General features: G+C 37.0%; 1 protein-coding gene across 1 annotated transcript in view; it reads left to right on the forward strand.

Moving 5' to 3' along the window:
• The first annotated feature begins 39 nt into the window (after window positions 1-39).
• MSL2 (MSL complex subunit 2) overlaps window positions 40-27571 on the forward strand; it is a 33475-nt gene continuing 5943 nt past the window's right edge. The window contains exon 1 of the mRNA XM_037061230.1: window positions 40-199. Coding sequence (XP_036917125.1) covers window positions 58-199 — 142 coding nt within the window. The 5' untranslated portion in view covers window positions 40-57. The remainder of the gene's footprint in view (window positions 200-27571) is intronic.

Below are 27571 nucleotides of genomic sequence, written 5' to 3' on the forward strand. Positions count from 1 at the left end.
AAAGTTGGATCCGGAATTTTTTTTCAACCGGGAGTCAGCGGTGTCCAAGTGTCTGCAATGAACCCCGTGAATGCTACTGCTCTCTACATTTCCGCGAGCCGCCTAGTGCTCAACTACGACCCCGGAGACCCCAAGGCGTTTACCGAGATTAACAGGCTCTTGCCTTACTTCCGACAGTCCCTCTCGTGCTGTGTTTGCGGTGAGACGCTTTTTATTGTTCCGTTTTCAAGGCCTGTTTTGAAAAACCTGGGCAATGGTAACTGGAACGGTTCGATGACATAGTAGTTTGTATTAAGCTTATGTTATTTGTGCAGTAGTTTACGGCCATTAGTTTTGAAATTCGCCAAAGGACTGTTGCCCGTCATTCAGAAAGAATATTTCCATACCGCTTTGTACAGTGGCCTGAACGTTCAAAACTGTTTAATTTGCCTTAAGCCAGTTGCTTAAGCGTTTCTGATGATGGTTTTTAAAATAAGGTGAAATAGCATGCATCCTGCTGCCTCTTAATTTTAACTTCGACACAAGAGTTGACTTAATACCAACCTTGGTTAAAACATGGACATGTGGCCTGTTTGCATTTCCGCAAACTGTTAATGTGAGGGTGCTGGTAAGAATGTGATATGCCCACAGCTAGTGAACTCGGTGCGGAACTTCCCCCCAGGTTCTTCCACAAATGCTTTGATAGTTGCATAGTAGATAGTGAGCCAAGGCAATACTTGATGGGGACCGAGTGCTTTTTAATGGGATTTTTACAGGAATACATCTCTTACTTTTTTGTGGCTTTAATATACTGTGGTCTGCTAGAGGGTTGTTTTAGGTGTTTAATGTTAATTTGGGCTGGGGGCGTACTTTCAAGTTATTTCTGAGACATAAAGATAATATCTAAGTTGTCTAATAGATCGAAATTTCTCAAAAGTGATAATTTGGATTAGTTGTGCACGTATCATAATTTTTTTAAAAAACCTAGACGAAGTGTTAATACAAAGGAAAGGGCAATTGGCCAAAAGAGGCAATAATATATTCCACTTCGTATTCTTATTCTGCCAGAAATTTTGAGATTTTGTTGATCCACTCTTTTAGTCAGAACTTGGTAAATTTAGGCATTTCAGGCTTTCACTTGATCTTAAATTAGATAAAGAGGAGTAATTTTGAGACTATTTGAGAGTCAGCTAGCATTTTCTTGATAGTTCTGGGGCAAAGCACTGAGGGAGTGCAGATTGTGGGGGTTTTTTTGCACACCAGGTACTTAATCTCATAAAAATTTAAGTAACTGTGTTAGAATGTGATTAAGTTCTGTGACTGGTGACACTTAACACCTTTATAGAGAAACACAAGCCTGGACAAATCACTTAACTGCCCTGGGCCTCAGTTTCTTAATATAAAACAAGAGACTTTTAAAAATCTTAACAGCTTTTAGTAGTTTGTGGATGAAGGAAATGGAGCTGGTATATCTTTTTTCTCCATAAACATTTCTTTTGGGGGGATTGCTGTGATGATGATGGTGATGTAGGGGAAAGAGAGAGGCAGCCAACCCTGACTTGCTAGATATTGTTATCCAGGTAACACTGGAAGATCCGGAAAGTCTTTTTTACAAGATAGATGGGATTTAGCCCTCTATTTCAAGGGCAGGTGGTAGTTTTGAATTATGTAGATGCTTGGGATTCTAAATTCATATTAGTGGCTTCAGGTTAGTTGTGGTCTAATTGAATATTTTCCCAGATTCTAACCAGAATTAAAAAGACATTAAGGATAATACTACATTAAAAAGTAGTTTTTTTTAAAAATCAGTCTTGGCAACACAAGGGAAATTTTCCTGACAGAGGAGCATTGTAATTATTCTTTTTCCTTCAGCTACCCTCCCCCACCATCCTAAGGAAGAGATTTGTGGATTCTTTTTCTCCCTTATAACTGAGTAGTTGGCATAAAATTTTGGCAGTATGATGTAGTTTCCCCTGCCCCCCATGTCTCTGGTTGTCAACAGGAAAAAAATTACTTAATTTGAATTCAGATCCAGCTTTTAATCAACTTTGTATCAGGTGCTGCCTTAGACTCTTTTAGTTGAAGTACATAATACACTCATTCAGATTACTAGGGCAGTTGTCTTTCATGAAGATAATAACATAAAAGTAAAGTTTAATCCTGTCTTGATGCTGTAGATAGGGAGTTTGTTTCAACAGGCCTTCCAACATCTGACCCAGTCCTACCTTTTCAGCCTGTTTTCAGCTGCTCTCTTACATAATTACTCTGCTTCAGCCAGGTTGATGTTTTTGCCTTTTCAAATATACATATATGCTTTATGTTTTCCTCTTCTTTCTTTCAATAAAAAGTTCTCTTCGTCCTTTGAACCTCTGTAACTCTTTGTCTAATCTTAGGTACTTAAAACTCTTTCAGTGCAGCTTTTATATCTGATTCTTCTGGTACATTAGGGAAAATACTGCTTTTGGGTACATTTTTGTGTTCCTCCTTATCCTTTATCTTCTATCTAGTGGCTTGCGTGTAGGTGTTTATGACACTCAGGAGTAGAGTGAGAGGAGGTAAAGGAGGGAAAGTAAAAGGCTTACAAACTTCGCAGTTAGGTACAAATCTTGGTTTTTCTACTTTTGTATAGACAGGTTGCTTTAACTTTTTGCCTCAACTTCCTTTATCTACAAAAGGGGGTGGTTATACCTTACTTTTACAAGTTAGTTTGTCCAAATTTATTTTACATGTGGGTTTATTTTTAAGTGGGGAAAAAACCTTTTGAACCCCTGAGAACAAGTTTATGGACTTAGTGTCTGGCACACTTTATGTCCTTAATGTCCCACCTTGGTACAGAATTAGAGAGAGGGAGGAGGAGGTGAGAGAAGACACCGAACTGTCAGGTCAGTTATTGTCAAATCTACACTGTTCTCTGGAACTACAGGTTTTGTTATCATTGTTCTTTGAAATGTTAATTAGCTGATTATCACTGTTTTTCATTTGCTTTGTATATTTAAACCTTCTGAAGCTTTTAGTGGATGGGATAGCAATGCTCCAGAGAGTTACTGTACTTTCTAGGCCACAGAAACAGAAATTACTGTGGGCACTACTTTTTGTGTCAGTTTTTCTCCCTTGCTGTAAATATTGGGGCATGCTTTATCACTTACCAGACAGTATAATTTCTTTTAATGTCATGGGACTTGATAAATTATGTCCTGGGGATTTTAAGTTTTTCATTACACTTGTAAGTCCTCAGCTGATGTAACAAGTTTCATAAGTAGGATCAAATCCTGTTAGAGTTGGAAGGACTTGTTGAGTGGAAAACTTTTACTCTGAGATATTTGGAGTCCTGTAAATTAATCATGATCAAATCTCTACTCAGGGCACATGAATATTTTTTGGTGTTTTAATTAGAGTTTAGAAACAAAGTGGTTCTGGCTTTTGATTTACCTGGTAGTTTTGGACCTCCTTACATAAAATGGGAAGGGAGTGGAGGTTAGTGTTTTCCACTGATTTAGGGTGACATAGGCCGACAAGTTTTTGTTTTGAATATGGAGGACTAAAGACAAAAACCCTATCATCTTTTTCTACTACTGCCTATGTGTACAAAAGATAACTACTTCTAGTGTACCACTAGAAGGTAGGTGGTTCCCAGAGGGTGAGAGCTTTCTTTGTCTTGTTTATCGTTGTAGCCTGTACCTGACACTTACTGGCTTGTTGAATGGATGATGTTACCATTAAAAAGACAAAGTTTCAAAGTATGAAGGATGTGCTCTCAGAATAAAGTATTTGCTTTAAAATCAAATAGATTTAACTTTATGAACTACCTTTACTTTATGAACTTACCTTTATTTGTCTCATTTTACCATTGTAGACTTTCCCCTCCCCACTGGAATTAGTGGAGTAGATCTTAAGAATCTCTTCCAATCGAATTTTGAATTCTCTCTTTTAGCAGAATTAACTTTGGTTTTTGACTGAGCAAACAATTTATAAATAGCAAGAATCTTCTAAAGTGAACTTTGAACATATAGCTTGCAGTGTCTTATTTTCAACTATGCATCTTTTAGATGGAGGCTAAATTAAAAGGTCGTATGAATAATTGTGTTATATTAATACTTCATATGTTGCTCAAACCTGAGTTCATTTACTTAAGAATTTGATCTCTCTAGATACTTCATATGAGTAGAATCATACAGTATTTATCTTTTTGTTGACTGGCTTATTTCACTTAGCATTCTGTTCTCAAGGTTCATCCATGTTGTAGCCATGGCAGGATTTCCTTCCTTTTTAAGATTGAATAGTAGTCTGTAGTATGTATGTATTATACTTAGTTTATCCACTCATCCAAGATGGACATTTGAGTTGCTTCACTTCTTGGCTATTGTGAATAATGTTGGTATGAACATGAGTGTACAAATAACTCTTAGAGACCCTGCTTTCAATTCTGTTTGGTATATAACCAGAAGTGAAATATCTATGTTCTGTGGTATTTCTCTCTCTTTTTTTTTAAAACTTTTTAAAAAAAGCCCAGCTGGTATGGTTCAGTAGATTGAGTGTTAGCCTGAGAAGCAAAGGGTTGCTGGTTCGATTCCCAGTCAGGGCACATGCCTGGGTTGCAGGCTAGGTCCCCAGTAGGGGGCACATGAGAGGCAGCCACACACTGATGTTCTCTCCCTCTCTCTTCCCCTCTCTGTAAAAATAAATAAGTAAAATCTTTAAAAAATTAAAAAAAACATTTATTGATTTTAGAGAGGGGAATGGACAGGGAGGGGAAGGAAGGTGGGAGGGGAGAGAGAAACATCAATTTGTTGTTTCACTTATTTATGTATTCATTGGTTGACTCTTGTATGTGCTCTGATTGGGGATGGAACCCACAACCTTGACACATCAGGAGGATGCTCTCACCAAGTGAGCTGTCTGGCCAGGGCTGTTTTTAATTTTTTGAGGAACCTCTATATTGGTTTTCACAATGGTTGCACCACTTTACAATCCTTTCCAACAGATTAAACATTTAAATTCATCACATCCTTAACAATAGTTGTATTTTCTGTTTTTTTAAAAAAATTGATAGTCGCCATTGTAAAGGGTGTGAGGCAGTATCTCATTGTGGTTTTGATTTGCATTTCTGTAATGATTAGTGATGTTGATCATATGCTTGTTGGTCATTTGTATATTCGAAGAGTCATTGTCTTTTTATCTTGAAAACCTCACATATTACCTCTTTATTATTCACCTGTGATGTTCTAAGTGTTGGAATAAAAAAAGTGAATAAGACACATGGCCCTTACCCATATGTTCCTTAGTGTTATGGAGAAGACAGATAAGTAAACCAACAATTGTTAGAAGCACTTAATGTTATACCAAATCTCAACTATCATAATAGAATCATTTATAAATTAATTTTATTGCATATGTAAAAATTTCGGAAATTAGTTATAAATATATTTCCCTTCATATAATTTGTTTTGAACAATTGTTTGCCTCATTGTTTAGGGTAAATCTGACTGGTCATCAAGTAGAGTTTGGTTTAGCAGGTTTATGAGGGAACTTAAGTTTGCCTGTTTTCTCTGATATGGGAAGAATTCTTGTTTTTCTTTTTTCTTTTTTTTTTTTTTTGCTCCTTGCCTGAGGACATATTTCCATTGCTTTTAGAGAGACAATAAGGGGGAGAGAGAAAGAAATGTCATGGGCGAGAGAAGACATATTTCCATTGCTTTTAGAGAGAGAATAAGGGGGAGAGAGAAAGAAATGCAATGGGCGAGTTGGTTGCCTCCTGTGCCCTTCCTACTTGGGATCCCATGTGCCCTCACCTGGGATTGTTTGTGCCTGGCCGAGGGATGGAATTACAACTTAAGTAGTACTCTGACCAGGAATTGAACCCGGCAACCTTTCTGTACTCGACGCTCCAAGCAACTGAGTCACATCTGCTAGGGTGGAAGAATTCTGTGGGGAGCATTTATCTAGTGGGCTGGTTAGGAAGAACAATATATAATAATTTGTATGGTAGATACACTTCTTTTATTTCACATGTATCTGTTTAACGATTAGGTTTCTTTTCCTAAGAAAAATATCCTTTTTATGGTTTACCTTTTTAGCATAGTAAGAATTAGTTCTAGAAAGTTAATGATACGCCCTGACTGGTATGGTTCAGTGGATTGAGTGCCAGCCTGCGAACTAAGGGGTGGCCAGTCGGATTCGTGGGCTGGCGCATGCCTGGGTTGCTGGCTGGGTCCCCAGTGAGGGGTGCATGAGAGGCAGCCACACATTGATGTTTCTCTCCCTCCCTTCCCCTGTAAAAGTAAAATACTTTTTAAAAAGTTAGTAATATTATTTGAATAATCATTCAGAGTAGTCTTTGTGGTACTGTAGAATTAGGCAGGAGAAATTGTTTCAGTCTAGTGAGATCCAGGAAGTAGGGGCTTGAGTGAGACCAAAGGGAATGGCAAAGTTAGGTGTTCATTTTCATTAAGGCTTGAGGGAGGTGAACAGTTGACTTGTTGAGGCTGCAATAAATCAGGTTTATTTGTAATGAAGAATCCATGAAGGAGCGCCTCCTTGCTCTTAATGATTACTCAGAGGCCTTGTGAGGGGAGCTTTGATGTCAGGCTAAGGAATTTGATGTTTATCTTGTAGACTTGTCCCCCTACACTTCCCAAAGTGTGTTCTATAGGCTGTTTAAATCAAAGAATCTAAAGGGCCTGCTAAAATTCAGATTCCCAATGATCAAATCAGACTGATTGAATCAGAATTTCTGTGTGCAGGGCCTTGTAATCTGCATTTTAACTCCCCATCTTGATATGGGGCAGAGGATTTGCAAATCATCATTGTCCAAGGGGTGTCCAACTTTTTGGCCACACTGTAAGAAGCAGCATTGTTTTGGGCCACATGTTAAATACACAAATGTTAACAAAAATTGATGAGTAAAAAAAAGAATGTTTAAGTACATTTACGATTTTGTGTTGGGCTGCATTCATAGCAATCCTGGGCTAGAAGCAACCTGCTGGACGCAGGTTAGACACTGACATTTGAAGTAGGAAAGTGATGTAATTGAAATTGTGTTTTAGAAAAGATTGATTTGGGGGTAGAATGTGGGATTGATAATGGAATAGTGGTGGCAGTGGTAAGGGAACAACATAGATAATGCTAAGGAAATTTTTGTCTTATGGGTGTCAAAGCACTTTAATTCTTCGGTATGCACTGTATTATACTTTACCATGGTTTGGTGTATTTTACTATGAATAGATTAAATGACGTTTCCTATTCTGAAATTTATAAACATCTAGCTCATTGCTTTTACATAATATACAGTTGATAAAATACTGAATTATATTTAAGAACTGACAAAACCTGGTAGTTTAATACAGATGCATGAGAAAAATTGAAAGAGCAAAGGTAACTCAGTTCATATCACAAATGCAGTCATTGGTTTTGGAAGAATATGAAAAATTTATTTTCTTTTTTTATGGCAGGCACTTAAAACCATTTTATTGATTTTTAGAGAGAAGGGAAGGAAAGGAGAAAGGGAGAGAAACATCTCTGTGCAAGTGATATTTAGATTGGTTGCCTCTCACAGTCCCCAATTAGGGGGACCTGGCCCACAACCCAGGCATGTACCCTGACTGGGAATTGAACTGGTGACCTTTTGGTTTACAGGCTGGCACTCTCTTACTAGTTAAACCAGCCAGGGCAGGATATGAAAAATTTAGATAGACTGATTTGAAATAATATAAAGACAGCCCAATAAATATTCTTCAGTGATTTAGCAATTTGGTGTGGGCTTTTGGAGAGGTCAGGTGCGTGAGAGAGGTTGAAGTTAAGATAGGAATTAGAGCAGATCAGATGTGTACCTGAGGAGAATGAAGAGAAGGATGAGCCAATGTTGAATAAATGTATGGTGGTTGGGAATTGGGGTTAGTGAGAAACACTTTGATTTTAAAATAATTTTAATGTTTTTGGTATAGTAAAACAACATGTCTTCTGAGTCTTGGTGTTGTGGTTTTCAGTCTCTCAAATTACTGTATTTTGCCATTAGAATATGCACGTTTTTTGCTTCAATTTGTGAGGAAAAAATAAGGATGTGCATTATTCATGGTTGCTTATATACCATGGGCATAATAATCCTGCGTATTAAGCACACAAAATGTGGGTGTGCGTTATATGCGGGAGCACATTATACATGGCAAAATAAGGTAATTTGCACATCAGTTTTTTAAATTCTTTGTTTTCTTCATTTGTATGTGTGTATGTGCACATACCAGCACTTGGGGTCATGTTGATCATATCTATAGCATGCCATCTTTCATTGGTTAATGCCTTACTGTATTGGCTTTTCTCAGTTGACATTTTCCTGAGTCCACTGTACTTAGCTACTTTTATGTATGATTCCTTTAAATTTGTTTTTCGAGTTCTGGTGTACTTTCTAAACTTTATCTTTTTATTTTAAAAAGTCATATTTCAATATCTTGTTTTCTAGTTTTGCTTACATTTCTCTGTGTCTTTCCCTTGATGTTTAAATCTCTGCCTGATGTTTAGGACCTCTGGCCATATGTAATATAGGAATGTAGGGTTAGAAAGGGGCATTCTACTTCAGGCATCTTTGTGATGGATTCTGAATCCTTCTGCAGTTAATCAGTTGGTTGTCCAGCCTGTGACTGGACGTTTTCATCACAGTATGGCATAGGGTATAACTATGTCATATTCACCAGAAGCTGTGGGCTGTCTCATGGATCTCTTTACGGTGTCATTGAGCTTACCAGCTCAACTTTTATATGGGCCTTAAAAGGAAGACACTACTAGGTTATTCATAATGAGAATTTATACAACCTTAGGCAGAAAGGATCATATATACAGCTATTTCTTCACATCAAATAATCCTTTTTGTAATATTCTTGAAAGTTCATCCAAGCCTTTTCTGAATACCTCTAGGTTAGGGAGTTCAGTTCTACTCTGCGAAATAGCCATAAACTTTCTTTTAAAAAGTTGGTTTCTTTAGAAAGCTTTTGCTTCCGATTTACCCAAGTCTCATTCTTTTCAATGGTCTCCTGTTGAATTTTTTTTTCTTTTTTTGTCCTTTGGGACAATTCAGAAAGCCTTTGATAAAACTGTATCCATCAACTGTTGGAAGACAGTTTTCATGTGTTTGCTGAGAAGGTAAACACACTAAGGCTTCTTGGTCTCAAGTTTGTTTCTTCTACAACTGTAGACTTTTGTGTTCATGTCCACAGTATTTTAAATATGGCCAGATAGGATTGTGTGCCTTGATGACTTGGACAGATTATTTAATTTCTCTTAGTTTCATTTGATTGGACAAGAGCGGAGATTTGGTTGTGAATTTGGCCCCTAGATATTTTTTTCCAGCTTGATTAAAAATTTACTGAATTTGTTCAGAGTTTTAAAATCTATCCTTTACTTAAAAATTGGGGTTTTAGGCACCCCCTAGAAAATTATACAGTTATCAGTGAGTGTATACATTCCACTATGGCATGGCAATCATTGATTGTAGGTGAGAGGGCTTTCTTCCTTTTGGGAGTGGAGGTAGGGAAATAATCTCCAGTTTGCTCTTGGTCCGTCCCAACCTTGTTCACTTTTTAATTTTTTTATTTTTCCTGTATGCTTCTCTAGACATTCGGAATTGTGATCCTCATGAATAGAGAATTTCGTAAGGTCTCTTGTGCTCTAGATGCTATTTTGAACCACAGAATTCTACTCTTTTGGGGATCTGGAATTATTACCAGGGGTAAAAATCAGGATTGTTTTACCTATTTGGCAGTTGTTGGTTCACAATGTTTCTGATCAGTTAAAACATGTTAACAAGTTACTTGATAGTGTTGTTCAAATCTTGTTTATTGATTTTCTATTAGTTTTGTAAATTTTTGAAATCTCTGACTATAATTATGCTTTTGTCAGTTTCTCTTTGTAGTTTTGTCAGTTTTTTTTCTTTATGTATTTTTAAGTTCTATTACTAAGTGCATAAAACAATTTTGAGCACATGGCATACAGTTAAAATGACTCTAATTTTTTTTAAAATATATTTTATTGATTATACTATTACAGTTGTTCTATTCCCCCCCTTCAATCCCTTCCACCCGCACCCTCCCTCCCCCACCATTCTGCCCCCCTTAGTTTATAACCACGTGTCTCAAGTTCTTTGGATTCTATATTTCCCCCACTATTCTCACCCTCCCCCCTATCTATTTTCTACCTACCATCTATGCTATTTTCTGTGCCTTCTCCCCCCTTCTCCCCCTCCCACCCCCCTGTTTCTAACCCTCCATGTGTTCTTCATTTCTATGGTTCCACTCCTGATCTAGCTGTCCTCTTGGTTTGCTTTTGTTTTAGGTGTGGTTGTTAATAACTGTGTGTTTGCTGTCCTTTCACTGTTAATATTTTTCATCTTCTTTTTCTTATATAAGTCCCTTTAGCATTTCATATAATAAGGGCTTGGTAATAATGAACTCCTTGAACTTGACCTTATCTGAGAAGCACTTTATCTGTCCTTCCATTCTAAATGAAAGCTTTGCTGGATAAAGCAATCTTGGCTGTAGGTCTTTGGATTTCATGACTTGGAATACTTCTTTCCAGCCCCTTCTTGCCTGGAAGGTCCCTTTTGAGAAATCCGCTGACAGTCTGATGGGTACTCCTTTGTAGGTGACTGTCCCCTTATCCCTTGATGCTTCTAGGATTCTCTCCTTCATTTTGGTCTTGGCTAATGTAATTATGATGTGCCTTGGTGTGTTCCTTCTTGGGTCCAACTTCTTTGGCACTCTCTGAGCTTCCTGGATTTCCTGGAAGTCTATTTCCTTTGCCAGACTGGGGAAGTTCTCCTTTATTATTTGTTCAAATATGTTTTCCACTCGTGGCTGTTTCTTTCCCCCTTCTGGTACCCCTATAATTCGGATGTTGGAACGTTTAAAGATGTCCTGGAGGTTCCTAAGCCTCTCCTCATTTTTTTGAATTCTCATTTCTTCATTCCTTTCTGGTGGGATGTTTTGTTCTTCCTTCTGGTCCATTCCATTGATTTGAGTCCCAGTTTCCTTTCCATCACTATTGGTTTCCTGTGCATCTCCCTTCATTTCAATTAGTTTAGCCTTCATATGTTCCTCTAATTTGTGACTTTGTTCCTCTAATTTGTGACTATAATCTACCAGTTCTGTGAGCATCCTGATAAATAGTGTCCTGAATTGTGCTTCTGAGAGGCTGGCAATTTCTTGGTCGCTTAGAGTTATTGGCTCTGGGACTTTGAGTTCTTCTTGCGCCATCTTTCGGGTTGTTCGTGCCTGTTCCATAGCAGGATCAGAGCCCTAAAGTGTTCACTAGAACAGGGCAACTAAGTCGCTGGGTTGTGACGTTGTATGTGGGGGCGGGGTCAAAGAGGGACTATGGCGTCCTGTCCGCCGCCTGCCGCCACGGCCCTCACCGGTGCCGCAGTTGCTGCCGTCACCTGGCCCACGCGTTTCGTCCCACTGCACGCGAGTGTGCCACCGCCGTCAGCCCTCGCCCCCTGGGGCCTGCGTGGTCTGTCTCACTGTGCGCGAATATGCGCCCGCGGTCTGCCCCGCACCCCAACTGGTTCCCGTCTGCCTGCGCGCCTGGGTCGGGGGCCCTGTCCTGCCCGACCCTGCTCGCTGCTGGCTCCGCCCCTCTTACCGTCCCCGTTGAACGGTTAGATGTAGTCGGACTTCCGTATAATTCAATTTTCTGTCCTTTGGTTGTGTCTTTGTTTCTCCAAACCTTTGTTTTATTCAAACTTGGTTGTGGGAGAAGGCACAGTGTTTCCACCTATGCCTCCATCTTGGCGGAAGTCAAAATGACTCTAATTTTTAAGGTTCTGCTCAACTAATTCTATCATCTATCATTTCTAGGTTTGTTGCTCTTTGGTTTTTCTGCTTTTTATGGGTCATACTTCCCTGCTTCTGTGCATGCCTCATTAATTTTGATTAGGTGGTAGATATTATGACTTATACCTTGTCTGTGAAATTTTACCTTATTAATAGATAGTTTTGTACTATAAACATTTTTTTTTAGGTTTGCTCTGGCTGGCATGGCTCAATAGATTGAGTGCTGGCTTGTCTCTCTTTCTCCCTCCCTTCTCCTCTCTCTAAAAATAAATAAAATCTTAAAAAATATTTTTGAGCTTTGTTTTGGGGATGAAGTTACCTTTTATTCCCGTGTATACAGTGTGCTCCCATGTATAATGTGCACCTACATTTTTGTATGCTTTACACGAGATTTTTTTTTTTGTTTATTTATTTTTTACTTATTTATCTTTAGAGGGGAAGGGAAGGAGAGAGGGAGAGAAATATCAATGTATGGTTGCCTCTTGTGCATCCCCTGCCGGGAACTGGCCTACAACCCAGGCATGTGCCCTGACTGGGAATCGAACCACGATCCTCTGATTCACAGGCCCGCCCTCAATCCACTGAGCTGTTACACCAGCCAGGCCGCATGAGATTATTATAACCATGGTATGTAATCTTTGTACCCATATATGATGCACACCCTTATTTCTCCCTCAAAAATCTGGACAAAAACTTGGGCAAAATACTGTATGTTATTTGGAGACAGTTTGATCCTTTTGAGATTTGTTTTATTAGGTGGGACCTTCAGGGGCTAATTTTTCTGCACTACCTAGTAAGAATTTTCTGACTATTGTATCCATTGCCTTGTGAATTATGTTTCTTACTGTAGGTATTGGGATTAGGAATCAATCTTCTGCCTCTGAATTGCATTGGGACTTTAACTTGACTTCTTTCTGGGGGTGGGGGTGGCATGGAGGCTACTTTCTTCAGCCTTGGGTAGTTTCCTGGGAAGGCATGTGCTAATCAGCTGAAGACTTGAAAGGGGCCTTGTTTAAATCTCTGGCACTCTTTGTGCAGCTGTCTCATCTCTAGTACTCTGTCCTGAAAAGTCCAGTTGCCTTGGCCTCCCAATTCTTGTCTTCTGAATTTGGGAGGACCACTAGGCTTTGTCTGGGTCCCTCTTCCCTGTGCTGCGGGTCTGAAATTTGTCTCCAGGTAGTAAACTGGGGAATTGTAGGGCTCAGCTTCGTTTCCCCTCTGTGCTCTTGCCCAATATCTGAAAACAATTGTTCAGTTTTTTTGTTGTTTCAGGTGGGAAAGTAAATCTCATTATTTCATTTTGCCTGGAATCAGAGTCAGATTATATTCTAAGCCTGTGCTGTCCCATACAGCAGCCACTAGCTGCATGACATTTTAAATTTTATTTAATATTAGTTAAGATTTTATTCAATTAAGATAGAATTTTATTTAATCTTAAGATTAAATGAAATTTAAAATGCAGTTCTTTAATTATACTTAGCTGTGTCTTTTTTTTTAAAATTGATTTTTGGAGAGCAGGGGAGGGAGAGAGAAAGAGAAACATTGATTTGTCATTCCACTTATTTAGGCCTTCATTGGTTGCTTCTTATATGTGCCCTGATTGGAGATCAAACCTGCAACCTTGGTATATGGGGATGATGCTCTAACCAACTAAGCTACCCAGCCAGGGCTGCTTAGCTACATCTTAAGTGCTTAGTAGCCATATTTGGGTAAGGACTACTTTATTGGGCATTGCAGATATAAAACATTTCCATCCTTGCATGAGAGTTCTATAGCATACACCTAAAGGTTGGGAGTCCAACCGCCCAGTCAGGTCACATACCTAGGTTGCCGGTTTGATCCCCAGTAAAGGTGCATTTGGGAGGCAACAATTTGATGTTTCTTTCTCACATCGATGTTTCTCTCTCTCTAAAATCAGTAAATATATCCTTATGTGAGAATTAAAAAAAAAAATTCTACTAGACAGTGCTATAACAACTAAAGAAATTAGATTTGTTCCTGAAAGCTATAGCAGCATTGAAAGATGATGCCTCCAATGTTTTCTTCTCAAGTTTTTATTTTAAAACATTGAGCTAGATGGGGTTATGAAAAGAGAGAGAAAATAACTACTTTTTCTTTTCCTAATGAGGAGATACCAAATAAATATTGGACCAAATAGTGGCGCCATAACCAGTTAATAATTCTGCTGGCTCCTGTCTGCCATGAGGGTTTTAAATTGTTTTAATTCTTAGTCATATGTTTTGTTAACTCTTAGTCATATTATTTCATTTTTTTTAATTCTTTATATGTATAATCAGTGGACAATTGGTTAGGGACAAGAAACATTAAGAAAATTAAGTTGATATTGAAGAGCTAGGTAATAAGGAGCATAAAATGTTAATAATTCTAAATAATTTGGTTCGGTATTATTATTACCTGTCTCTGTAAGTTGTCTGTGTTGTGACATCCTGCCTATCAACAAGATGTTGGTGATTATTAATAAGAGCAATATTAAAAAAAATTGGCCCTGCCTGCTGTGACTCAGTGGATTGATCGTGGGCCTGCAAACCAAATGGTTACCGGTTCGATTCCCAGTCAGGGCACATGCTTGGGTTGCATGCTGGGTCCCCAGTGGGGGGGAGTGTGAGAGGCAACCACACACTGATGTTTCTCTCTCTTTTTTCTTCCCTTCTCTGTCTGGAAATCAATAAATAAAATCTTTAAAAAAAAAAGAGAATACTGTATGTTGCTATGTATAGCATGCTCCCCTGTGTATAATGCACACCCATGTCTTGTGTGTGCATTATACACAGGGTTATTGTACCAATCGTATGTATAATGCGCATCCTTATTTTCTCTAAAAAATTTGGGCAAAAAAGTGTGCATTACATATGGTAAAAATACAGCATATATTTATATGCAACATGGCCTTATTATTTTTAGAGACTAAAGACTACTTAAACTTCCAATGCGTTATTTGAAGTGTTTGCAAACACTTATCTAAAGCCACTCTTAGCTCATTATTTAGTAACAAACCACAAGAATGGTTAAAATTTTTAGTAAATACAAGACTTTTAAACACCAAGTCACATTTTCAGTTTTGTTCTTGTATAATGCAATCAATTTCAGCCTGTTTTTAACATTCATGAATTAATAAACATTATGTAATTTTAAAGTAGATATGTCATCAAAACGTATTTTCTTACATAATTTAAGTAAAATAATATGTAGCTCTTGGTAATGGGCAGTAAGAATTTGCCTTTGTATGTTTTATTAAAATGAACTGTATAGTATACTCTTGAATAATATGCTGAGTAATTTTTTTTCTGTAAAATTGCTTCATCACTTTTCTTAGTTAAATGGTTAGAAACAATCCCCAGGAGTTTCCTTTACTGTGAAAGTGTAGGCAAAAAAGGTCGAAGTATTTTTAGTGGTTCCTAATCCCAGTTGTGCATTCGAATTACTTGGGAAACTTTTTAACAATACACATTCTTGAGCAGAATCTCCAGATATTGAGTCAGTTGTGGAGTTGGCCACTTAGGTGATTTTAATACCTCTGGAATAATGTAGTGCTGTGCTGTTTTGGAATACTCCTCGTGTGATGTTAATAAGTACACTTGGGAAAAAAGCATGCCAGTAAGTTTAAGTAATGCCATGTTAAGCAAGTTTATTGACAGCTGTAGTATTCAATTTTAAGAAACTGATATTTTGGGATGACTCTTCAACAGGGTATTAAACCTGTTAATGTTTTCTGGCTTAGTGGATTATCAGTTTGGGAAATTTGGATCTAGATTTATTTTGAATCAATTAAGTGTTTGATTGTTCATTAATGAGTTAAGTTAATTGTGCCTATTTTGCCAGCCTGTATTATTGATAATAATTTAATGAGATCATTATTGCTTTGCAAACATGGAAATGACGAAATATTACATAAGTGCTTTGTAACTACAAAACACTCTATAAAGGTCTCCCCTGCATAATTATTAAGATAAATGGTGTCTTTTAATTCTTGCTAGAATATGAAATGAGGCATGAAAATTTTTTAATATGTTGTGGGTCCAAGTGGTATACATCATTTGTTTAATAATCTGTGGTGAGTATTTGGATTTTTAGTTTATAATGGTAGTTGACTGGAGAAGCTTACCTCACCAAGAGTATCAGGAGGTATTTTGCATAGTTTTAGGTTAACCAGATATATAAAAGTTAAACTCTAAAGTTTTAACCATTCAGATATCCAGTAAACAGTTTGGTTTGAGTAGCACTCATACAATTAAAGTTGCATTGTTCATTGATTTTCATTTCTCAGTAAACCAGTTGTCCTTTTCCCCAAACTGGAAACACAGATTTTTGTGTCTTATTTTTTCATCCTTCACTCCCCTGGCATACATACTTAGTTATCACTTGTCTCTCAGCATAGTAATAGTTGTTTAAAGTGACGTAATGACCTTGGAAATAATTACTTGGTCAAGTGGTCAAAATATTCCTCTCTGTATCACCATTTTTGGTGATTAATGCAGATCTCTCATGTTATCCTTTTTCTTACTTTTTATTAAAATATATATTTTTCTGTCATGATTATTTGTGCCAAGTATTTTAAAGAAAATAGTTTATAGGTATTTGGAATCCAGGTGACCAGAGGATAATAGTGGTCTGGGGCATAGCTGCTTAAATATTTAATTAGAGTACTAATAATTTCTTTGAAATCTTAGTTTGTCATTTGGACCTGTTGATTTTTTTGAGGTATGTATTTGCCTTTTGGTTTAGTAATAAACTTGTGCGGAAGTTTAAAGGTACCTATTCCAAGGGCTGCTCAGTGAAAAATTTAAAGAAGAAAAATACACCTGGGCTAGGAAGCCCTATCAAAAGGAAAATAAATGGTGCTGTCTTCTTAGGAGAGTTCTTTAATTTCTCAAATTCATTTTTCTTTGATTTGAGCTTATTATAATTGTACTCATGAATTTTGCCAAATGAAACAAATTTAAACATTTAAGATAAAGTTGAGATAGCTGTGTAGAGAAATCAGGCAGGAATTCTGGACTCTTGAAGCAGTTCCATGAAGTAAAGATATACTGACCCTCACAGAACTATTGTTGACCATCCATCCTCTACTTCCTTTCACTGTTCCTGCCCCACTCACTATCCATTATTACCAGTACCTGTTCCTGTTCTTTCTCCCAAAAGGTTTTATATCTTGGGGTTAATTATTGATTCTGCTATGGCCCAAATTCTTTTTCTTTTTTTTTTTTGACGAAACCAAATGTTTAATAAATTTGATCGAATTCTAACTAAGGAGATACGGATGATAGAAGGGACCTGCCGGCTTTTTACTACTACCTCTACTGTCATCTCTGAGCGGGTAGCTCCATGCTGAGTCTGCCCAGGAGGTAATGTATCTTCTCTCTTTCCTGAGCCTCTTTTTAAAAAGTATGTTAGTATATTTTATTGGCTGTACTATTAACACTTATCCCATTTTTTCTCCCCTTTATTCCCCTCCACCCTGCACCATCCCTCCCACCAGCATTCCACCCTCCTCCCCCTTAGTTCATGTCCATGGGTCATACATATAAGTTCTTTAGCATCTCCATATCCTATATTATTCTAAACCTCCCATTGTCTATTTTGTACCTGCCATTTGTGCTTCTTACTCCTTGTACCTTTTCGCCCATCCTACCCCCACCCCCTCCCCACTGATAACCCTGCATGTGATCTCCATTTCTGTGATTCTGTTCCTGTTCTAGTTGTTTGCTTAGTTTTTTGTTTTGTTTTGTTTTAGGTTTAGTTGTTGATAGTTTTGAGTTTGTTGTCATTTCACTGTTCATAGTTTTGATCTTCTTTTTCTTAGATAAGTCCCTTTAACATTTCATATAATGGTTTTGTGATGATGAACACCTTTAACTTCACCTTAACTGGGAAGCACTTTATCTATCCTTCCATTCTAAATGATAGCTTAGATTGAGTGATGATTGTTGGATGGAGTAATCTTGGATGTAGGTCCTTGCCTTTCATGACTTCAAATACTTCTTTCCGGCCTCTTCTTGCCTGCAAGGTTTCTTTTGAGAAATCAGCTGATAGTCTTAATGGAAATTCCTTTGTAGGTAACTTTCTCCTTTTCTCTTGCTGCTTTTAAGATTCTCTCTTTACCTTTCCTCTTGGATAACATAATTGTGATGTGCCTTGGTGTATGCTTTCTTGGGTCCAACTTCTTTAGGATTCTTTAAGCTTCTTGGACTTCCTGGAAGTCTATTTCCTTTGTGCTGTGGCCCAATAATCATTCTTTTTGATCAGTGGAAAGAAGCTAAAATTGTCTCAGTGGGAGCTATGGACTTAATAGCAGAGGTAAGGATGGTGTTGGATAATTAGAAAAAATAATAGATTGGAAATCAGTAGCCCCAGCTTCTGTTTTTTGTTTTGTTTTGTTTTTGCTAGCAACTCTTCTGAAAAAGTCTCTTGGGCCCTGGCAGGCATAGGAGCACAGGCCTTCGAACCAGAGGATCAAGGTTCGATTCCCAGTCAGGGCACATGCCTGGGTTGCAGGCCAGTTCCCTGCAGGCCAACTCCCAGCAGGGGCCACACGAAAGGCAACCATACATTGATGTTTCTCTCCCCCTCTCCTTCCCCTCTAAAGATAAATAAATAAATAAATAAAATCTTAAAAAAAAAAAGTCTTGGTTGAAGTGATATCATAGAACAAGTTGATTTCCAAGGTCATTCTCAACTGTAATATGCTTTCTGTGATTCATTCATTGTGCACTTAACATTAAGTCCTGGCTTATGTGGCAACAGTGATTGAAAGAGAGACAAATACATAAGTTTCTGACTTTGAGTAAGTGAATGGTGACAACATAATGTGGTAAGTGCTACTGTAGGAGAATGTGCGTAGTGCTTTTGAACAAACTTAGGGGCAGGAATTAAGGATGGCTTCCTCTTGGAGGTCATATTAGAATTGATTCAGAGCAAATTCCAGAGGAACAAGTAAGCATTGCATGTTTTAGAATCGTCAGTGGTAGGAGAGAGTGAAGAATGGAGTTTGTGGTGAAAGTTTGATGTTACTAAATATCAGGGTGGGAGGAATGAGATGACAGATTCTGGAAGGCCTTATATGTCATTCTAAAGACTTTGGATTTTAAAGGCTGTTTGAAGGGTTTTGTTTTTTGGTTCGGTTTTTTTTTTTCCATTTGTTTTTTGACAGGTTTTAGTCATGCCTTTATGAAAAGAAAGACATAATCAAACTTGTATTTTATAAAGGTCACTTGGTGGTAGTATGCAAGATGGGCTGATTGAAGCAGGAAGATAAGCTTGATAACTTGCAATATTCAGGGTAAGAAATGAAGAAGATTCAGCTATGGCAGGAGTAGTCATGGGAATAGAACCTGAAGGGTGGAATTGGCAGATTCAGAGGCTATGTGCAGTGAGACTCTGCAGTTTTGTGCGTATGTGTATTAAGTTCTCAAAGGGGTCTGTGTCCCAGTAAAGATTTCTATGGAATACTGAAATGGAGTAAGAAGGATAGATCCTAGTGTAAAAATATGGGAATATTAAAATTAGGAGAGGATAGAAGAAAAGGAGATGGAAGAGTTAGTCGTGTTAGCGGGGGAGGGAAGAAAGCATTTCAGGGAAGAATGATCAATCCGAAATGTCCATTGGTCTGGGATTAGCAACTTTTGCCTTCCATTGTAAGGTTAATTCTAGTGAAATACTTTAGCACATAAAATAACTGGAGGGGAAATTGCTATGTGGAAGGAAGGTTGAAATAGAATTGAGAATGAATAAATTTAGGTGGATAACTATAGAGAGAGGATGGGAGCCAGAGCAATTGGGGGGCGGTTATCTTAAAGGGAAGAAGAAAAGGGTGTGTGTGTGTGTGTGTGTTGGGGGGAGTGGGTGTGGGTAGGAAGAGAACAGAGGAGAGAGAGAATGTTTAAATAGGGGAAGAGAGGGAGAATAAACATGTAAAGATTCTGGTAAATTTGAAAGCATAAGAAAATGTGGTAAGTGGAAATATGCAAGGTTTTATTAGACTTTATTTTGTATCTTATGGAAAATTTCAGTGTACAAAATTGAACTTTGTCATACCTATCACCTCAACAATTAATGATATCTGATATCCGAATACAAGACTTTTGATTCACTCTTTATAGATCTTGTCATAACATTTTATAGTCATCACTTAGAGCTGGAAGGAACCTAGCTATTTAGTCCCTTTTATAGCTTTAAGAAATGGAGGTCTTAAGCCCCTTTTAAACGCTCATCATCATCATCATCATCATCACATTCTTTTACTCAAAAATTTATCAGATTTGGACAGTTAACAGTAGTGAATGCCATGTATGCACTATCCAAATCCCTTTTTCAGGACTGAAGGACTTCCTTTTCTTAGTAACTGGGAGTGTTTCTGGGGCTGTCAGACCTCCCTGGAAATTTGCCTTGGCTGAAGAAAATCACTCAAGCTCATACCCCTTTCTGGGAGTAAGTCGTAACCTTGTCCAAAGACCTGACTTCCTTGCCAAACATAGGACAGTCCTGAATAGGGTCATCTGGTGTCTTTGTTGTGATTACCTCCCAGCCTAACTTTTTCTTCCTCTGCCACTTTCTTATTCCCTTGGTAAACTTTCAGCACAGGAACCTAACTTTCAACACTGAAGAACTTTAAAATTTCTTTTGATTTGTATCAGATTTGCTAAACTCTTTAAAAAATATTTTATTTATTTTTAGAGAGAGGGGAAGGAAGGGAGAAAGAGAGGGAGGAAAACATCAATGTGTGATTGCCTTTTAGGCACCCCCCTCCACTGGGGACCCAGCCTGCAACCTAGGCATGTGCTCTGACTGGGAATTGAACCAGCGACCATTTGGGTCACAGGCCAGCGCTCAGTCCACTGAGCTACACCAGCCAGGGCAGAATTGCTAAACTTTAAAGGATTTAACATCTTCCAGTTTTTCGTATTTAAGAGAAATATCCAGGTAAATGCTGAAAGATTAGAATCACATAATGAAAGAAAATGCTTAATGTGTATAATGCCAAACATTCAGAAACAGTTCATTATTAGGACATGTTTTGGGATGGAACAATAAGAATACCTTCCCAATCATGTTGAACAAAAGATCTTAACATTTAATTGGCCATTTTTCTTCCCTTAATCATTCATTGTTAGTGTTTCTCCTGTTTCATATTTACTACCTTTTGTAAATTAAAATTCATCCTCCAACTCCAGTTTGAGATCAGGCTAACATGTTTTTGATTGATTTCTTAACTTCAGAAAATTTAAAACACAGACAAGCTCTGGCTGGTGTGGTTCATCGGATTGAGTACTGGCCTGGGAACCTAAAGGTTGCTGGTTCAATCCCCATTCAGGGCACAGTTGCTGGTTTGTGGGGCAGGTCCCTGGGTTGGGGTGTGTGACAGGCAAACAGTGGCTGTTTCTCACACATGGATGTTTTTCTCCCTCTTGTCCTTCCTTCCCCTCTTTCTAAAAATAAGTAAAATGTAAAAACACACACACAACTTTGTATTTCTTTTTTGGTCATACTGTAGAGAATAGAGACATCTGAAGTATATTTGAAACAAATATGGTTAGAAAGAGTCTATAGTATTAAAAAAAAGTCTTGCCTTCACATTGCAGGAAAGATTTGTCTAGCAGAATCCAATGCTATATTCCTAAACAAAATATTTGAAGATTTTCTAGTTGCAGCATTTGAGAGTGCCTTTCCAAGATTAAGTGTGCCACTTGTCATCGTTCAGTCAAATGTTGATTTGTTTTAAGCTACAGTATGATTGAGTTACAGTATGATAGAGTTGATAATTTTTTTTGCTGTTAATAAGGTGCTTCTCCTTTTATACAGTACTTCTTATTGTATAATACAGAAGTATTATACAGTACTTCTTTCTGTATATGTGACTATAGATATACTTAGGTGGCCAGTAAAGTTGCCTGGGCCATTTGGAAAGAAATGTCTGGCAAATAATACAGTATTTTATTCAGTAACAATTGCTGAGGAAATTGGCATTAGACTCAATAATGTAAGTGAACCCAGAAAACTTCCTATTTAAGAACTCTGCTTTTTTGAGTATTTTAAGATAACCAGTTATTACTGTTTTCTTAAGTTTCTTTAGTAATGATTTAGGAAATATCATGGAATATAATCCATTTTACAAGTGAAGTTTTTGTCACTTTTGCATTAGAGCTTTAATATGAGGTTCTGGTAGTTTTTTATTTTCTAATTATTTTTTTATGTGAGTCCATTTGTTGGGAAACAAATTTGGGCTGTGATGGCAAGTATATTTTATTGAGTTATGTTGAAATGTGTCTTTTATGATACGTCTTCTGTTTCATATTTCTTGAATTATCAGCAAAAGCAGAAAACTTCCTATTTTTTGTAGGATGCCACATACTTGACATGTTTTTATTTTCTCATTATTTTTGTAAAACTGGTTGAGGTATTACAGAGCTTTTTGCTCCTTTCCACATACTTTTTCATGTGGTCCATATATCTGAGTATTTATATGATCTGAGTCATTGTGTGGATTTCTTGATTATTTAACATTCTAGTTTCTCAGAATGCTTCTTGGAGAAATGTTATGATGCCTTTAGTCATTAACCATGACCTGTCTGCGTATTTTATACTTTATGATAGTGACATTTCAGGATGATGCTCATACGAGTTTTAGCTAATTTTTCCTGATCTTCAAGTATCATCTCATCAATAACAAGTAAGGTTTATACAAAATTACTTGCATGATTTGAGGTTTTTTATTAGACAGTCTTTGTTGCTGTAGTAATAGAAACATTACCAGAAGAAGGAATTCTGGAGAGGGCACGGTGGTAAATAAGTACAATGCAATGTTTTGATTTTGATAAATGTTCTTTTTGTGTATGTGCGGTTTAAGTTAGAATTACATGGTGCATTCCATCCCAAAACATGTCCTAATGATGAATTTTCTGAATCTTGTAGAAATGTTAGTGGGGTTAAACACAATTACTGTTGAAATGGCAAATCAAAAAGCAAATTACTTCCTTGCTTAGGAAGTAATTAAGACATGATTTATTGGTAGTTGCATATCAATGTAAAATTTATTGTATGGTCACCTTTACTGCGGTACTTTGGAGTGAATGTATTATCAGTTGCTTTGTTCAAAATTGGGATCAGTTATCTATGTAGCCGTGTTTGCCCAGAGACTAATGATGCCCTTGTTGTTTGCTTATGCTAAGAAGGAGTGCCTACCTTGTATGGAGAAATGGGCAAGCTGATTTAAGACCTAGTTACAATTTATTTTGGTGCTATGGGCTCTCTCTCTCTCTCAAACTTAGGCTGTGTATGTAAATCTTGATGCTGGCAGTTATTCTTGGGTAGGTATGAAATGCGTGGTTACCGATCCAAGTGTTAGCTTTGGTATATTATTAGGGTAAAGTAGCGACTTGAATAATCTATGTTAACTCTGTTTAATAAAAGAGAAAGTTTTATTGAGAAAAGTACAATTTACAGAATGTTTTTTAATGGTTGAATTAAAGCTCTTTTCTAGGGTTTTAAATGTTTTTTTTTCATGTTAACTCTAAGTCTGGTTTAAAAATTATTTACTATAAGTTAAATTGAGTTTGTTAGATGTGATAATGACATTGTGGTTACATAAAGTACTTTGTAGAGATTTTTCCTGATGTATGTAGAGATGAATTGATGTTTGAGATTTGCTTAGAAATGTTTCAAGATGGGTAGATGAAACAAATGTGACATTATCTTGATAATTATTGCATCGGGTGATAGGTACATGGAGGTTAATTATATTATTTTCTGATTTTTGCGTGAAAATTTTCATAATAGTTTTACTAAATTAAGCATTAAAGTCTTATTAAATATCCTAATAAGTTAACTACAAATAGTTATGTAGTCCCAGGAATTCTCAGAATTATCATTGTGGTAATCTAACCGTAGTCTCATTATAAAATGACTGACTTGGGGGTGGAAAGAATTTAAGAAGGGGAGAATAGCCCTAGCCAGGTAGTTTAGCTGGTTAGAGCATCATCCCATACACCAAGATGGGGAGGGTTCAATCTCTGGTCAGGGCTAATGAAAGAATAAATCAATGAATGGGTAAGTGGAACAACAAATCAACATTTGTCTGTCTGTCTGTCTGTCTCTCTTCCCCTTTATCCCTCCCCCTTCCTTTTCTTCTTCTTTGAAATCAGTAAGTAAAAAAAAAAATTTAACGGAGAGAATAAGAGATTGGTGTTTTTTAAAGGTGGAGTAAAAAATTAATATTTAGTAGTCAGGGTCAATATAGAGTCATTTAACATTGTTTAAACAGGGGCACATAGTCTCAAAAACATTAGTCTCAAAAACATTTAGTTATAAGACAACTTGTATTTTGTAAAGGGAGGTAATTCCTGTGATGTATTACAGGTGAAGGATTCAGAGCAGCGCGGAGAGATTTTTTTGATCATGAAATATAAATCTTTAAAGTTTGAAGGTGTGTATTTTGAGCAAGTCTTGTTTTGTACTTGAGTGTGAAACTATATGGAACATGATCTAAGCTAAAATCAATTAAACCTCTTCCCAAACACTCCCCAGTTTTTACAGTTCAGTCTACTAGTGAGTGACACATTTTCCCTTGACTCAGATTGACCATCTATTTTGTTTTCTAGGATAAGATGTGTTTTTATGCTTTTAAAAGTATTATTTGATATTTCTTAATTTTTGGAGGAGAAGTTTCCTTAGGAACATAGGTATTATGGCTAACACCTAACTTTTTTTAGAGAGGGGGAGGGAGGAAGAAAAAGGAGAGAAACTTCAATGTGTGGTTGCCTCTTCTGTGTCCCCTACTGGGGACCTGGTCCACAAACCAGGCATATGCCCTGACTGGAAATTAAACTGGTGACCCTTTGGTTCACATGCTGGCACTCAATCCACTGAGTCACACCAGCCAGGGCTAACACTTATGTAACCCAAAGAAGCACTTGAACCTTTTTTTCTTTGCTCCTCATATCACTGGAGCTGCCTTTGTTATGAGGAGTAAAGAGAACCCTCTGGGAAACTTTTGAGGTTTAGGATGGTTGGCTGAGTGCCTAAAACACACTTGCCTTATAGGCAGATTAGTGTTTCACATATTTTGGGGGTAATGGTTGGGCAATCCAATAGGTAATATGAGGCCAGGTGGTGGAAGTTCTAAGAACTCAGTGGTAGTGGAGTCATGAATCAATAAGTGATTGTTTTTATGTGTTTTCTGGCTTATTTTTAGTTCTTAGTATTAGGCATACTCTCCCAGTACCTCAAAGAAGAATGCAAAGATGTGTAGGATACATGTCCTTTAAGGTGCTGGTAGTCAGGGATTTGACATGACTGGTAAAAAAGTCATTGATGTAATGAAGGCTGGAGAGGTAATCCTTAATTATTTTTTAGCTTGTGAAATTTGCAAATCATTACGGGTTATACAATGACAATATTTAAATTGTCATTTTTTCTTCATTTATTAGCCGCATTGTTCCCATAAAGAGAAAATTCTTTGTGATTTGGTTATATAGTTCATATGTAGTTAAATCAGAATAAATACTTGATTCTTGCTCTTTTTTTTTTTTACCAGCTTTCAAACTAATGAATGGGTTCACTGGTATCTTGAAACTGATTTTCTTCTTTTGTTTAATGAACTCAAACATTTGAACATATAATGGGTGTATTTAATTCCATTGCATTTATGCATGCACATATTTTCTCCTTTTTGGCCATTGAGAACCTCTGCAGGTTTGCTCCTGAGACCCTTTAACACTGTCCTAAATCTTTCATAGTTTCCTTGCTTTCTGGCATAACAAAATAAGTAAAACCCATCTTGCCTAATTTATATCACAGATATGTAATTTGGCATCTGTCTAATTGAACAGGAAATTGTTTTTCAGTATCATCATTTGAGTTCATCTCATTGCTACTGGGGATGGTTCCTTGCTTCCAGTCCTTTTCAATATATATTGCTAGGAAATAGGAAGATGAAAACGTTAGTTCATACTTGTAAATTCAATTGAAAATTGGGATTTTCTTTACTTTTTCTTTCTCTATTGAATTTATTGGGGTGATATTGGTTAATTATATAGGTTTCAAGTGTATAATTCTACAGTACATCATTTGTATATTGTATTTTGTCTTCATCGGCCCAAGTTGTTTCCTTTGACCACTGTCCTCCCGTTTATGCTCTTCTTCCTCCCACCCCCTTTTCCTATGGTAATCACCATATTAACGTTTTCTATCTTACAATTTTCTTCCTTTCTCCTACTAAAAAAAGAAAATCCAGAATCTGGATTTTCTTTTTTTAGTAGGAGAAAGGAAGAGTAAATGGACATCAACATTTACTCTATTCCAGATAGACACCAGCACTTTTATTTAACTATCATCTGTCACCAACAGTGTGATTGCGGAAAACAAAGAGGATGCAAGAATTAGAGCTTTCTGTTATAAAGTGATTCAAAATAATTAATCTCTGAGTGGTTGTACCATCAATGTGATGTAAAATTAGTTACTTGTTTCATTTTGCTTTTGATTTTGAAGGGTTTTCTTTAAAATATTTATTATTGTCTAATCCTACGCTTTTCACTTTGTTCAATCTTTCCTTCTCAATAGATAACATTTTTTAAAGTGGATAAATATATATCCCCTAGGCCCTTCCATAGATTACGTGAAGGGTACTCTAAGGCAGTGGTCCTCAACCTTTTTGGCACCAGGTACTCATTTCGTTGAAGACAATATTTCCACAGACCTGGGGTGTGTGGGGATGGTTTCAGAATGATTCAAGCTCACCCCCTGCTGTGCTGTCTGGCTAACAGTCCTGGATCTTGCTGGTTTGCGGCCTGGAGGTTGGGGACCGATGTTCTAAGAGATTCCTGCACTGGGTAGAAGGTTGGACTTCGAAAGTACTGAGCCTTGTCTTACTGCACAACCCATCACCATGATAGGATGTTAAAACACTTTCATCACTCCCAAAAAGTACCATTGTGCCCACTTACAGTTAATCCCTGCTCACACTTGCAGCCTCAGATAATCACTATTTCTGCTATTTTCTGTCATTTCTAGGCATTTTATATAAATGGGATAATACAATAATCTATTTTGCTTCTGGCTTCTTTCATTTAACGTAATGGCTTTGAAGTTCATTGTGTTTTGGCATATATCAATATTTTGTTTTAATTGCTGAACAATATTGTATAGATATACGACATTTTACCTACTCAGTAGTTGATGGACGTTTGGATTGTCTCCAGTTTTTGTCTATTATGAATAATGCTGCTATACATCTCTTTAAAAGGAAATAAACTTTCATTTCTCTTTGTGTGGAATCTTAGGAGTAGAATTGCTGGGTTTTATGGTAAATGTATGTTTAACTTAAAAAAATCTACCAAATGTTTTCCAATATGCTTTACCCTTTTACATTCACAGTGATAATGTAGAAGGGTTCCAGTTTCTCCCTAGCTTTGCTGGCTCTTGGTATTGTCTGTCATTTTGAATTATCTGTTCTAATAGGGTATGGTAATACACCATTGATTTTTACTTTAATAATTAATGATTTTGATCATATTTTCATGTTTATTAGACATTTATATATTTTCTTTGGTGAAATGTTTATTCAAATCTTTGCCCACTTCTAAAACTGAGTTGTTTTAATACTGATTTGTAGGAAGTTTTTAAAACATGTTGTGTTTATGTCAGATATATGACTTGCAAATATTTTTTCCCCTTTTGTGGGTTATCTTTTTATTTTCTTAATGGTATCTCTTGAAGCACATTTAAATGTGTAGAAATACATTTTACAGTTATTTCCTTTTGTGGTT

The sequence above is a fragment of the Sturnira hondurensis genome, unplaced genomic scaffold (genome assembly GCF_014824575.4).
Source record: "Sturnira hondurensis isolate 20B ecotype Veracruz unplaced genomic scaffold, ASM1482457v3 Scaffold0013299, whole genome shotgun sequence".
NCBI lineage: Eukaryota > Metazoa > Chordata > Mammalia > Chiroptera > Phyllostomidae > Sturnira > Sturnira hondurensis.